This window comes from Carassius gibelio, chromosome A5, assembly GCF_023724105.1.
Source record: "Carassius gibelio isolate Cgi1373 ecotype wild population from Czech Republic chromosome A5, carGib1.2-hapl.c, whole genome shotgun sequence".
NCBI lineage: Eukaryota > Metazoa > Chordata > Actinopteri > Cypriniformes > Cyprinidae > Carassius > Carassius gibelio.
Window position 1 is genome coordinate 29,112,922 of NC_068375.1, and position 14,419 is coordinate 29,127,340.

The following is a 14,419-nucleotide window of genomic DNA, read 5'->3' on the forward strand; positions in this document are numbered from 1 at the left end:
GAAGCATTGAGCAATTGATCGCCAACACACGAGAGCAACACGTTTCAAACTGAAGTCCATTTCTTTCAATAAAGCATTTGTGCCGCACAAGCATGGCCTATCAATCTGTAGTAGAAGTTTTGAGGCGGGCCCTCGCGAAGGGCCGTTGGAGAAAGAGAAATTAGCCAATGAGAGCAAAAGTAACACGACTCTTTTCGGAGTAATCTCCGGACTCTCGGAGGTTCACGCTGGCCTGGGAGACAGTTCTTGGAAAATATAGAAACAACACTTGCGACCCCATTTCAAAAGTATTATTCCCAGGCATGAACGTATTATGATACTGTTAACACCAAAGGAAAAAAAAAACCGTACATTTACAGTAGAGAGGACAACGTGAGACTATACCAACAATCATATTAACACTAAACCCGAATACAATATCTAAATATTTAGCATTTCATATATTTGATATATTTCTAAACATCTCATACCATACATTTTTTTATTAGCAATGTTCTTGAAATAGTCCTATTTACTTGTCTTGGTAAGTGTTGTCATTCATAGGAATGATACTTCATCATAGAGATATAATGAAATCCATGCAGGTGTTGTTCTTCTTGTACTATTTTGAAAGGTGACGCGTGTAACAACCTACAACTAGTTATACCGTCTAATAAATCATCCCGTTTCTAACAACGCGGTCAATACGAGATGGGTCACGTTGTTGTTATTGCGCTGTAAGCAGCCCCACACACACGTGTCTGTTTTTGTGGAACAGAATGTACCGTACACTAGAAGTGAACTTGAACGCCTCCCTTCGATGCTGAAAGGACAGTGCAAGCAACACTTCCGCTCTAATGCAGAGTCACTCTTAGGCTTCAGCTGAACAGTACGCATGCCGTCTCCGTTCTCAAGAAGGATCTGTTCTTTGGAATTTCGGGATGTACAGTAGCATACCAAAGCTGGTAAAAAAACAGCTCTAGTAAAGATGCACGAGGCATAAGCCCCTGTAGACAGAGACATGGGACTAAATAGCACAAGTAGCCTAAATTAATAATAATAATAAAGCCTATTCTAAATGTTTTTGTTATGCAAATGAGGGAAATAATCAAAAATTGCCACACTTACCAAAGACTGTGAGCTTGTTGAACTCAATGAAGGCTGAAATAGACAAGGAGCTGTGAAACCTTGTTTGTATCTTTCAACAATCAGCAAGCAAATAATAAACCAGGTGCCATTCTCTGTAAATAATGTGACAAGCTCCAAATAATACACTGAAACTCCATAAAGAGAACAATCATTTCTCCTAAAAAAAAAAAAAAAAAAATGAAGCACAATGATTTGAATGATATATATTCTTTTATTTGTTATTACATGCCAAACATCTTATTCACATTGAGGAATACAGTATACACATTTGTATTTGCATCCAAATACTTAGCATTTTACTATAGGACAAGAGTCCTCGGATCCCGCTGTCTGTTTACTCATCTCTCAACTCTTATCTTTTGGAAGAACAACATGCATTTTAAAGACACTAAGTAAATTAAGACCTTTCCGTTCAAACTACAGCATTATTGCAGAAAACATGTGCTTGTTAGCAGACAAGTGCTCACCATTAAGTTTAAAAAGAAGTGGGGGGAACTTGACTAAAAGTGGTATACAATTCACAACCTTTTATGCTACAATATAGGAAAATATTAAGAAAATACTGTACATAAAGTTAGAAGTCATGTCATTTTGGCACGCTGGGTAGGTTGTCATAGAGTAATGTCTTCTATCAGACACAGAAACGCTCTCTTAAAATCCTATCATTATTATATTAAACTCATTTTTTACACCCACATAAAGATTTACAGATCATATACAAAACATTTACATGTGGAAAAACAAGTGTCATAAATTTGTACGGTCTTCTATCCCAAACAAAACCTCTTAATGAGAGCAAAACAGGCGATAGTGGGATAAACTTGCATTCATTAACTCCCTCTGCTTGCTTTCTTTTGCTGGAACCAGTCCAACAATAGGGTTTGTTAAATGACATTGCTCAAAAAGATACAGCAAGGACATATTTTTAAGGGACCACGTATCGTTCATGTATTCACCTCTGTTTGAAAGCTCTTTGCAGTATAATCACCTTGTAGAAGTGGCCCAATGTGGAAATCAAGTTTGAAATCATAAAAAAATGAAGCAAATCCGATCGACATAGTGAATGTCATACTAATACTGATATTAAGATCATTGAATATATGAAAACCACAGTGATTAGAATTACTGCTTTGCACAAAAAATTGAATTGTGTCTTTTATTATTTTGCTTTCGGTTCACATAGAAGCTCTAACACCGAGTATACATTTCTACATCTCAGAACACTGTGACTGTGATAAATGTTTTCAAATCTCTTAGCGGTATTGCACATTGGTAAGGCAAATAAAATACATCCTATGAGTGATACGTATGGTGGAATCAGAATGGCTCAAGTAATTCATTTACTAAAAAGTGACTATATTGAATAGTGCACAGGATTTATGCCAGAGATACAAATCACATTTCTGTATTGCTTTAAACCTGCACTGTTTCATTTGATTGAAGTTGAAAAACAATTTAAAACAGCGTATTGTAGAGTAGCAAATAATCTACTTTAATTAAAAGTGATTGTTTGATTTATATGCATTTGTTTAATACAAGTCTGTCCAGATCTCCTTATCCTATCCTCCTAATACATTTTTTCCCCATTATAAACCACAAACCAAACATAAATATTTATCTTAATTAACCATAAAAGAGGAAGAAAATTGCCAAGGCATATAACTTGCTTAAAATAGAAGATAATATTATGTACTAGTGTTCATTAAAGACATATTTAACATAGAATGGGTCCCTGTCTCAACTGTGCTGATGTGCTTTTAATATCTTTCCAAATGAAACACTGCACTATCAGATTGATTAGTGATGAGACTGGTGTGCATAATGAACTCCTGCTTTAAAGTGCATAACACTTCTTACTGACCGACCAACCAACTCTCTGTGGTGTCTTGCATAGCAAGTTAACATATAGTACCTGTTCTGTGTAAAACAACATACACTCATATAAAGACAACCAGTCTTTTTGCTTTAAAATCCAATGCTTTAAAAGGTACTCTACACATTTTAACCCTTGCAACAGTCTGAAAAGTATGTTTGGAATGGCATACTATCGTACTACTATATATTTTTGCCACAGCAGCACTTTCTTGTATGAATGGAAATACTTAAATGACCTGCTACCTGTGCAGGGTACAATCTGAACACACTGCATTATATTGTAGCTGACTATTCAGTGTGCTTGACCTTTCATTTGGAGTGTGACATTTTTATAAAAAATTTAGATAAATACGTATTTCCAAATTAAACTTTCAATATAGTCATGTTATGTGACAACAATGTAGCCTACTACTGTTTGAAACATTTATCATCATATACTGTTTACTTCTGCCACATTCTATTATTAAATAGTATGCAGTATACAGTATATACAGTGCAGTAAGCAGTAAACTAGCATTCCATACCAAACATGCTGTTAGTGTAGGGTTCAACCAGTTGCTTTTATTTAAATACACTCAAATGGGCACCCCGCTGTGATATATTTGGAACAAAGCAGACTGCAAAAGACAAAATATAATAATTTAACACTTTAAAATTTGTTATCTGTTTAATAATGAGAAATTCTGCACAAACTTTTGCTGCATTCAGACACCTTATATAACATTACTGACTGCTGTGTGACTATGAAGCTTTTTGAATGCAGATGTATACACCCACATGGGCCAAGAGATAACGTTCTAAGAAGGTTAATCCTTTTATAAGGAAACTAATTATATTCCACATTCCACATGTTAGGGAAGATATGTATATGTTTGTCTAATCTGGTGTGTGGGTTTTGAATGACAGAACAAATCTTTGTATAAACAAAAAACTTTAGCATTAAATTGTTTTAACTGTCAAAGTCCTGTTTTCATTTAAGTTCTAAATCGTTTTGGAATTAAACCATCACTTTATCTGGCCTGTAGGAGATACACTCAAGAAATCAGTCTATAAAGAGAAAACATGATTCATGCTGTGACGAGGGTGACTCACCTAAGCTAAAACAGTAATTTGCATTGCAAGATTTTGTGAAGGCCTGTTCACACCAACACAAATGTTCGGCACCAAATTTAGTTGCAATTGCAATTTGTTTGTTCAGGCCAATGCAAAAAAAAAGAAAGAAAAAAAAATCTGGCAGGCTGATTGAAAATACAAAATCACTCCCTGACAGTAGGTGGTGCTTATAGATAATGAGAAATGCTCTGGTTAACAAAATTATTTTACTTACCGTATTTTTCGGACTATAAGTCGCACCTGAGTATAAGTCGCATCAGTCCAAAAATACGTCATGATGAGGAAAAAAACATATATAAGTCGCATTTATTTAGAACCAAGAACCAAGAGAAAACAGTACCATCTACAGCCGCGAGAGGGCGCTCTATGTTTTCAGTGTAGACTACAGGAGCACTGAGCAACATAGAGCGCCCTCTCGCGGTTGTAGACGGTATTGTTTTCTTTTGGTTCATTTCTCTCGGTTCATGTCAAATTAATTTTGATAAATAAGTCGCACCTGACTATAAGTTGCAGGACCAGCCAAACTATGAAAAAAAGTGTGACTTATAGTCCGGAAAATACGGTAATACTTTTCATCTCTGGAGCTCATCTGTCAAAGAGAAATAAATGGTGTTTATCAAACAACACAAAATAGAAGAGTACAGAGCCATTAGAGCCGGTTCCAGATCCTTGATCTGATATTTAATATATATATTTTTTGTAAATAGTAGAGGAAGGATCTGCAAAATGGTCTGTAGGTGTGCGCCACTAAAGCAGAGGTCACACTTTCTTCATACACTGCAACAGTCGGTACTCATCTTTCTGGACCTGTCTGCTGCTTTTGACACTGTTAATCACCAGATTCTCCTGTCCACCCTCAGAAAGATGGGGATCTCTGGACCTGCTCTCCTGTGGGTTAAGTCCTACCTCTCTGACAGATCCTTCAGTGTGTCTTGGAGGGGTGATGTTTCAAAGTCACACCACCTTGCTACTGGGGTTCCTCAGGGCTCAGTACTTGGACCACTTCTCTTCTCCATCTACATGACATCTTTAGGATCTGTCATTCAGAAGCATGGCTTTTCTTATCACTGCTATGCTGATGACACCCAACTCTACTTCTCATTCCAGCCTGATGACCCGACGGTAGCTGCTCGCATTTCAGCCTGTCTGAGTGACATTTCTAGCTGGATGAATGACCATCACCTTCAGCTTAACCTTACAAAGACTGAACTACTGGTGATTCCAGCTAACCCATTGATTCATCACAATTTCTCTATACAGCTGGGCTCGTCAACCATAACTCCTTCGAGGACAGCCAGAAACCTAGGAGTTGTGATGGATCATCAGTTAAGCTTCACTGACCACATTGCTACAACAACCCGGTCCTGCAGGTTTGCCTTATACAACATTAGGAAGATTAGACCTTTCCTGTCAGAGCAAGCAACCCAACTTCTTGTCCAAGCTCTTGTTCTCTCCAGACTGGACTATTGTAATGCTCTCCTGGCGGGCCTTCCTGCATGTACTGTCAAGCCTCTGCAAATGATCCAGAATGCAGCAGCGAGGGTTGTCTTCAATGAGCCAAAAAAAGCTCATGTTACTCCCCTCCTCATCAGGTTACACTGGCTACCAGTAGCTGCTCGCATCAAATTCAAGGTACTGATGCTTGCCTACAAGACAACCACTGGCATGGCACCAACTTACCTAAACTCACTGGTTAAATCCTATGTGCCCTCCAGAAGCTTGCGCTCTGCAAGTGAACAACGCCTTGTGGTGCCATCCCAAAGAAATTCAAAATCACTCTCACGGACCTTTTCCTGGACTGTGCCCAGCTGGTGGAATGACCTCCCAATCTCAATTCGAGTCTTTACTCATTTTCAAGAAACATCTAAAGACTCATCTTTTTCGCCTGCACTTAACCTACTAACACCAGTACTTTTCCTTTTCTTGTCTTTTTCATTTAATTAAAAAAAAAAAAAAATGTATATACACCTGGCTATGCGTTCTATACTAGACTAACTGAGACTTGTCATGGCACTTGTATTCTGTTGTTGTTCTCTTGTTGACCTGACTGCTTCTATTGTTCTCATTTGTAAGTCGCTTTGGATAAAAGCGTCTGCTAAATGATTAAATGTAAATGTTAAATGTCATGATATGAGGGCACATTCTGCAGTGTCCTTTAAATTCAACACACAACAATTAATAATAAATCTACAATGTAAAACATACAATCTACTCCACTTTCCTGTAGCACTGCAGTTTTAATACAGCTAAGAGGCCATGCTGTCACATATCAATCTTCTATTGGTCACACACTTTCATGGTTTCAGAGTTCACCAAACTTGAACTTTGGAATGCAGCGAAATGCAAAGTTACTTTGGATGAGTGACCAACCCTTAAGATGTAGTTAATCTAACAGCAGCGGCTGTAGGCATGTGACCAAAAAGCTTATTGGTTTTTAACATTAACAGCCATTCATTCAAATGATTATTTTTATTATACCGAACATTCATCATAGTGTTAACAGGCCCTTAAATTGCAAAGTTTTCTCCTCAACTGGGTACTAATGTTGGCCTAATGACAGTGGTCATCTTCTGAATCTATGAATACTAAAGAAAATCTGACTTGGCATTCAGTGTTATAACAGGAAATTAACAGGAAGTTGATACCCATGATAAAACATTCCAGTGTACAGCTAATTACTCACTCAGACAGTACTAATCAATGGACTGGCCCTTAAATTTTAAACGAGGTAGAGCCATCCTACAGAACCTAGTTCTACAATGGCATCACTACTTGTCTGCCATCATCACGTGTAATTGTGTCTGTTATCAAAACTTTGGAACGCTGAGGGTTTGGCCAGTTTCCTCGTGGACAGTGAGTCTGTCTTACCCTCCAGCCTTGCCCCGGCTCTGGCCTTCTGGAAAGGATTCCTGGAGCTTCCACGACCCTTGTCCATTTTCTCACTAATGGAGAAGCTCTTTTGGGAGTAGATGTTGGAGTGCGACTCCTCCGAAGAGGAGCAGCTGTTTGCACGCTCTAGTCTAGAAATTGGCGAGCAAAACGGACCCAGTGGGAGGCCGAGGCCCAGGTCTGTGCCTAATCCCCCACTGCTGCTTTGACCCCCCTTACCTGTGTGCGCTGACCCCTCTGCAGGTTCCTCTGGATCCGATTCTGCGTGACTGAGCTCAGCATCTCTTTCAGGGTGTGAGACGCCCAGGTCCTGGGGTTTATCGAATGTGAAAGAGCCTCCAGGTGAGTCAGACCTCTCTGGGACAGGGTAAGGGGTAGAGACGCAACGGATGTCAATGCAATCAGTTATGCTGGTATATTCGGCTGCCTTTACCTGCACGCCCATGCCGCCATAGTAACCACGTGAATTGAACATCAGGCTGTGTGACTTAACCAATGGTGGCTCGTCCAGAAACAGAGGCCCTGCTGTGGATAGGAAGCGGCTGCTCTTGGACCGCTCGAGAGCACCAGCTGATGGCGGCGGCGAGGGGTCCAGGTCCCAGGAGGGCAAGGTATCTGGCAGCAGGTGGGCAGAGCAGAGTGATAGGTCAGCGGCAGCACTGTCCTCAAACAGGACCGTACCATCCGACTGTCTGTCACTGCCCCCTGCCCTGCCACTGCAGTCCCGCCCCCCTGAGAGCACCACATCCATGATCTCAGAATGGAGAGATGAGTCTCGAGCAAGAGATGGAACTGCCCGGACCGGCTCCAAGAAGCTCTCAGTGGGCGGGACGTCCTCTGAGGCAGAAACATAGATGTCTATACAGGAAGAAGGGCGTAGCTGCTGGTCCACAGATAAAGTATTCAAAGGTGTGGGCTTGGACTCTTTGGGACCTGCTCCTGAGGACACAGACTGTGAGCTGTTGGCCCGATGGAGGCTGAACAATCTGTCTTTAAAGAAGCCTTCTCCTCGATCTGCACCGCTCCTATCCTTGGAGGAGTGGCTTACATAGAAGGAGTGACTGCGGACACGTGGGGCCAGAGTGGTTGGAGATGTAGGGGAAATAGACTCTTCGCCTCCCTGCTCCAGAGACTCCTGTAGCCTGTAGGAATTGCCTTCTTGGCTGTTGAAACTGCTCTGGCGCAGGATATAATTTGTATCTGTGCAGTCAGATGATGTCCTGGACCGGGCTTTGTTGACTTCGCCTCGATCCATACCAGCAACCCGCTCCAGTGCCACAGTGATGCGGCCGATCATCTCCTCCATCTGGGCGAGCCGGATATCCACAGTCTGCAGGGATGCTTTCATGAAATGTTCCCTCTCATTCACTTCCTCAAGACGCATTGCCATGTTCTCCACCCTGAATGATCAGAGATTAGACAATTCCATTAATATTTATAAGGCCATTTCCAAAAATCTACATCTAGTAATGTTGTGTGGGTTCCACTTCATATTACATTTTTGTTCAAATAAATGTAGTCCTGGTCAGAATGAGGGGCTCAAAAACAAATATCGAACCAATCCCAAATCCCTTTTGAACAGTAGTGTACATAATTAAGCGCTTATTAATTAAAGTAATATGTGTTTTTAAAAAGATTATATATTACGTTTTGTATTGTTTACGTTTAAATGAAAAAAGAATTTCAAACTGGGGTACAGGGACCCCCCGAGGCCACAAGAGGTTGCTAGAGGGTTTGCAGAACATATGAGAAAATTATAAAATAAACAAGTTTACAAAATGAATTATTAGTGTTCTGTTCATTAAGTTGACGTTACATTTAAATATTTATTAGATATATTTAATGCAATATCTTTTTAACATGCTGTTCTGGAATTATATATTTTTGTGAAAAGAGCTTGTTGTCACATTAAGTCCTCAAATTTAAGACCTCTTAAAATCATAATTAAGACTTGTACAATTTAAGACTTTTTATAGTCTTAAATTTGATACTTTTTAAGACTTGTAATGACCCATGTAAACCCTGAAAAATGTTTTGTCTTCAGGTTGATATATATAAAACTACTCTGAAGATGGTTAGAAAAATAAAATGCAATGTCAAACTTATTTTAATTGGCTGTGGCTTCAGTGACCATGTAAAAGCTTTTTCAACTTTTTCAACGTCAATTCTTAATATTTTTCTCACAACGTATAAATGGGTCTGTATATATGAAAATATATACTGTTTATATATTTTAGGAATGTTATCTCTTGCAAGGGGGATGATCATATTTGGGGGTTCATGCCATAAAACACTTGAAGACCTCTGGTTTTAAATAGAGAGAAAAAAGTGTTAATGTTCTGTTGTGTTGTCTGAAATGTTTTAACCTTTCAGATGTCACGCGTATCCTTTCATCATTGGAGGAATTGAAGCGGTCATCTTTCTCTCTGAAATACTCCTCCATGCACTGCTCTTCAAAGTCATGTACCTTCTTCAGTTCATCTTCAGTAATGAAGAGCTCTGTAGGGGGAGAGTTTTTTCTCACTTGTCACTTTTTTGTATCATAACAGTGAAGTCAAAGTGTTTTCAGTTGAATTTAACTTTAATTTTAAAATGTTTAAACCATGTCTTTGTTGTGTAACATATATACTTTTACATGGCAGTATTAGATACACAAGTTAATGTTTTCATGTTTTCAAACAGAAATATCTCACTATTAAAAAATAATCATGTTTGGCAAAAGATGGTATCAAAGAGAATCTTTTAAGTCGACATGAGTAGGTTTCATTCTCATTAGTTGTATGATCTGAGAAAACTAAATGACTCTTGCTGTCATTTTAAGGCTTTCAGAATATTTCAACAGCATTTTATCACTCACTCAGCCCATAGTCCCGCTCATCCTCATCATGTTTCCTCCAACGACAGCAGAGGTGTTTGAGGACCATAGTTATGTGACTGAAAATGATGAGAGGAGGAGGAAGGACAGGCCGTTCATGGAAGGTCATGATCAGCTGGTACCTCTGGAACTTCCACACCTGGTTGGAGATGGACTTCACTTCAAAGAATGTGTTACTGTGAGAATAAAAGAAAATATTAGCAGCATACAAAATTGTTTTACTCATCTCAGCCTCAAAAGGTGTTCTCATGGACCACCCACAATCCGTTCGCTGATGCAAGGTAAACAAATCTGAAAAGCGCTGAAAAAAAAAACTGCAAATTACAATTAGATTGCTTGACTTAATTATGCCAATAATCAAAGAAATAAGCTATATTTTGTAGTCTGTCCATTGTTTAAAAAACACATATGATATAAATATTCATTTAACTTACTTAAAGACAGCAATTAGCAAATTAACCAGAAGGATGTTGGCCACCAGCAAGTAGCAGGCCATGATGGCGGGGACAATCCAAGCTCCTGTTTTGCAAGGTGGGAGAGGCACAATGACTCCTTCCTCTGTGGTGATGTTCTGACCACATGGAGCTGTTAAAATATTTATTATATATTATTGTTAAAACACACAACTGAGTGCTGCCCAAATATTAATGAACTGATTAGAACAAACAAATGGCAAAAAAGGTCACTTTACAATCACTCACTCCCTCTCTGACATGCTCAAATGCACCAAAATCAAAAAACCAGTCAGAAGTGGGTTGTGGATAAAAATTGAATGGAAAGACTATGCACCAAGTTGTGGAATTCAAATATATTAAAATATATTCCAAATGTAAAATTGCATAACCAATATATTTAAACATGTGCAGTGTTTAAAATATATTGATATTAAATGTACAGCATTCTTTTTGATGGTTGCTTGTAGCGCAGGTTAGAATGTATTGACAATACATCATTCGTTTTTTCCAAATGGGATGGTTCAGTTGCTGTAGCTTTCAAAGAGAGGAAAGTCAGTCAGGTTCATATTAATTTACATATTTCTGAGTACATTTACTGGTTTCAATATTTAAAAATCACACCCAGAAGCCCAAAGTGAGAGAACTGAAGTAACATTGGTTATCTTAAATTCGCAATTATTTATTTACATTATTTTTCTTTTTGAATTCCAAATTCATTCTGCCAAAAACTCTGACAACTGAACCACGTGAAAAAACTTTCATATTGATGAGAGGAGGCAAATGCATCTTGTTGTTAAAGGATGTATAGCTGACATATGAGATGGTCTTTCCAGAAAAACGGAATATTCTGAACTTATTTGAGGAAACGCAGATGGGCACGGATGTTCATGCTCTAGTCAATATGCATAACATGTAATATCAAGCTAGTGGATTTTCCAGCCGTTCAGTTTACATTGTGCAAAGAGAAGGAAATTACACCAGAGCGATGGGATGTCTGTCAGTGCTAACTGGCTGTGGGAGGTTCATGATGGTGGCTTTAGCATTAACCAAGTTTCCAGTTTCCATGATAGGGTTTTTTTTTATTTGTTTTTATTTTTTGGGACCTTAAAAATGGAGTTGACATAGCACCTTAAACATTTGCCCCACCACGGAAACCTGGCCATTAGCCTTGCAGTGCCGTGCAGGGGTGTCGTACACTCAGTGACCACCAGTGGGGTGGAGATGAGGAGATGATATGGCTGTGAAAGTATAATGGCTCTGGTGACAGATAAATCTAGCAGAATTTATAAACTGGAAATTGCCTATATGGGATGGACCACTGTAACGCCCAGGTCCTTGAGTGCGAATGTAATTTTCAACCAGCCAGAGTTTGTCTTTCACTTTGTGATGTAGCTTCCTACTATTCACATCTGAAACAAAGAACGAAATCGTTATTTCAGCTCTCTTATCTTTGGGCCATCCATCTCTCAGCACACACACACACAATCAATTGACAGTATGCAGACAACAAGCAAACACACTATAATGAAAAAACACTAAGACACGTTTTTACAAACACTACAGCATACACTTCATACACAAGTCTATGTGACTGATGAACTGCTTTAGTAGGAGTGTACTGATTTAGTTCAGGCATAAGATGTAATATCATAAATCTGACAAGAGACAATAACAACATTACTGCTGCAAAACCTGATTGGTTATACGGTAAGAGACAAGTCAAACATCTTTATTGTTCATCATAACCTATTATTGGGTAGAATCATTCAGTCTGATAATAATTGGCACTATGAAATAGGCTCACCTTGGTATGTGGGTCAAAGACGTTAAACTGTCCACATCAAAAGAAATGTACAAAAGTGATTTTATGTAGAAAGCACATTCAATGTAAGCAAAGTGTCTACTTTCAAGGGTTTACAGTAAATAAGTTTTTGGAGGATAAAATGTCAAAATTTGGTTGAAATAATTTTAAATTGTCATTTAGTTTATTTTTTATGTAAAAATTCAAACAACATGCTTATTCTGACCTGTACTTATTAAAATATATAAAAGAATTAGCGAGCATATTACATTTTATTGTGGTTTAAATGAGTAAAAAAATTCTTACTGACCAATGGACAAAACCTAGGATAGTGGCACATTTTAAAAATTAGTATTTGGGGTGAAAGTAATTCATTTTTTAATGTCATAAATTGAATTTTGTTGTAAATATGCCTGACAAGACTGTTACACTGAATTACATTTTTGTGGGTCTCTGTAAATCAGGGAAAATGTATGAAAACACAAAAATTTGCTCTGAAAACACAAACATAATTGCAATTAAATTAAACAGAAAAGTTTTTCAATTTTGGGGGGAAAAATAATAACAATTTAAAGCAGTATTACACTTATCGTTTTTATGCTTTGACCCATGTATCTTTTTGACTGTAATTTGATTCTTTTTTATTTAGTCTGAGTGAACTAAATGGTTACAATGCATGGTTCAAATCATAATCAAATATTTGTAACTATACAGTATATACTGATTTTCAAAAGTTTGAGGTGAGTAAGATTTATTCTAAACAAATTTTACATTTGAACAATTAAATTACTTTTTTTAATATAATAAATGTATAGTTACTTTAAGAACACATAAAATAGATCAAAAGTAAAAGAAATGACTCTCTCTCAAAAAAAAAAACAAAAAAACAAATAATAATAATTAATTAATATAAATGCTACTTGTATTATTCAAATAAATAAAAAAATCTACCATGGTTAAACTGTAAAAAAAAAAAAAAATCCATAGCACCATATCAGTATATTTGAATGATTTCTGAAGAATCACGTGACACTGAAGACTGAAGTAATGATGCTGAAAATTCAGCTTTACCATCACATGAATAAAGTACATTTTAAAATAAAACATATAAATACTGATATATATTATATATTATTTTTAATTGCATCTGTATTTCTGCAACTGTATTTCTGACCAAATAAAGCGTAATAAGCACAAAAGACTTATTTCAAAAAACATCAAAATATCTTACCAACAGTACCAAAAATGACATCAGAAGTACATTACACATCCCAGGGAGATCTTACTCCAATGCTACTTTTTGTGATTTTCAATTTTGTGCTCAAATACAATGGTTCTGTGGTCCGCAGGAAACTTTCACGTGGGCTATTAAGATTACAATTTTATATTATTAGCTTTAATATCAGAATACTTTAACAATTAAAATGCCAAAACATGATATCATATTCAAGACAGTTAACATACATGTAAGACAACTCTCATTATATACCATCAAAATACACCGCTAACTATATATATATATATATATATATATATATATATATATATATATATATATATATATATATATATATATATATATATATATATATATATATATATATATATATATATATATATATATATATATATATATATATATATATATATATATATATATGATGCTATGATGCTTCTCCATCTGCAGTCTTACAATGAACCCCAGAAAACATTCTGAAACAGCAGCATTGATCCATATCGTCCTGTAATGAGTGCAGCCATTTACAGAATATGAGACCATTTAAGAGCACCCACACAAGCACAACCATGCATCACAAAATTCGATCCAGACTGTTTTAGCTTTTAAATGTGAAGCTTTCATCTTATCTATGGGAATATTAATGCTTTCAGAGAACACCACATTTGTTCATACAAGCTGACCAATAATGAGACGTTATGCACTGAGGAGCTGTGCTTGAGTGTGAAACTGAGTATACCCAAAATGCCCATGCCTGCACCCAAGGTAAATGTTAGTATCAAGCCAGCCTTACGGTCGATTTGGTCAGCAAACACTTCTCCGTAGATCATCCAATACGGCATGAAGAAGATGTTGCGTGCCAGCATCCAGGACGGGTCCTCATTGGGATTGAGGATAGCCTGCCGCGCCACTCCGAAACTCATCAGAACCACCAACATGATGATCACAAAATACATCATGTCAATCATCTGTGAAAAAAGAAAGATCAAGAGCATTAGAATCCATGTCATACATAAGAAATGTTTACTTTAAAGTAAAATGATTCA

The 14,419-nt window shown here is 37.3% G+C and overlaps 1 protein-coding gene across 3 annotated transcripts in view; it reads right to left on the reverse strand.

The window, feature by feature from the left end:
* Nucleotides 1–1,319: 1,319 nt before the first annotated feature.
* Nucleotides 1,320–14,419, reverse strand: part of LOC128010490 (transient receptor potential cation channel subfamily M member 3) — a 114,388-nt gene continuing 101,288 nt past the window's right edge. For 2 of the 3 annotated variants that reach the window (XM_052593021.1, XM_052593022.1), the window contains exons 21-25: nucleotides 14,167–14,341; nucleotides 10,315–10,465; nucleotides 9,863–10,056; nucleotides 9,372–9,504; nucleotides 1,320–8,405 (exon numbers count right to left, since the gene is read on the reverse strand). In XM_052593021.1, coding sequence (XP_052448981.1) covers nucleotides 6,902–8,405; nucleotides 9,372–9,504; nucleotides 9,863–10,056; nucleotides 10,315–10,465; nucleotides 14,167–14,341 — 2,157 coding nt within the window. In that variant the 3' untranslated portion in view covers nucleotides 1,320–6,901. Of the gene's footprint in view, nucleotides 8,406–9,371; nucleotides 9,505–9,862; nucleotides 10,057–10,314; nucleotides 10,466–11,636; nucleotides 11,745–14,166; nucleotides 14,342–14,419 lie in introns of all 3 variants that reach the window. The other variant, XM_052593024.1, reaches the window with a different exon arrangement.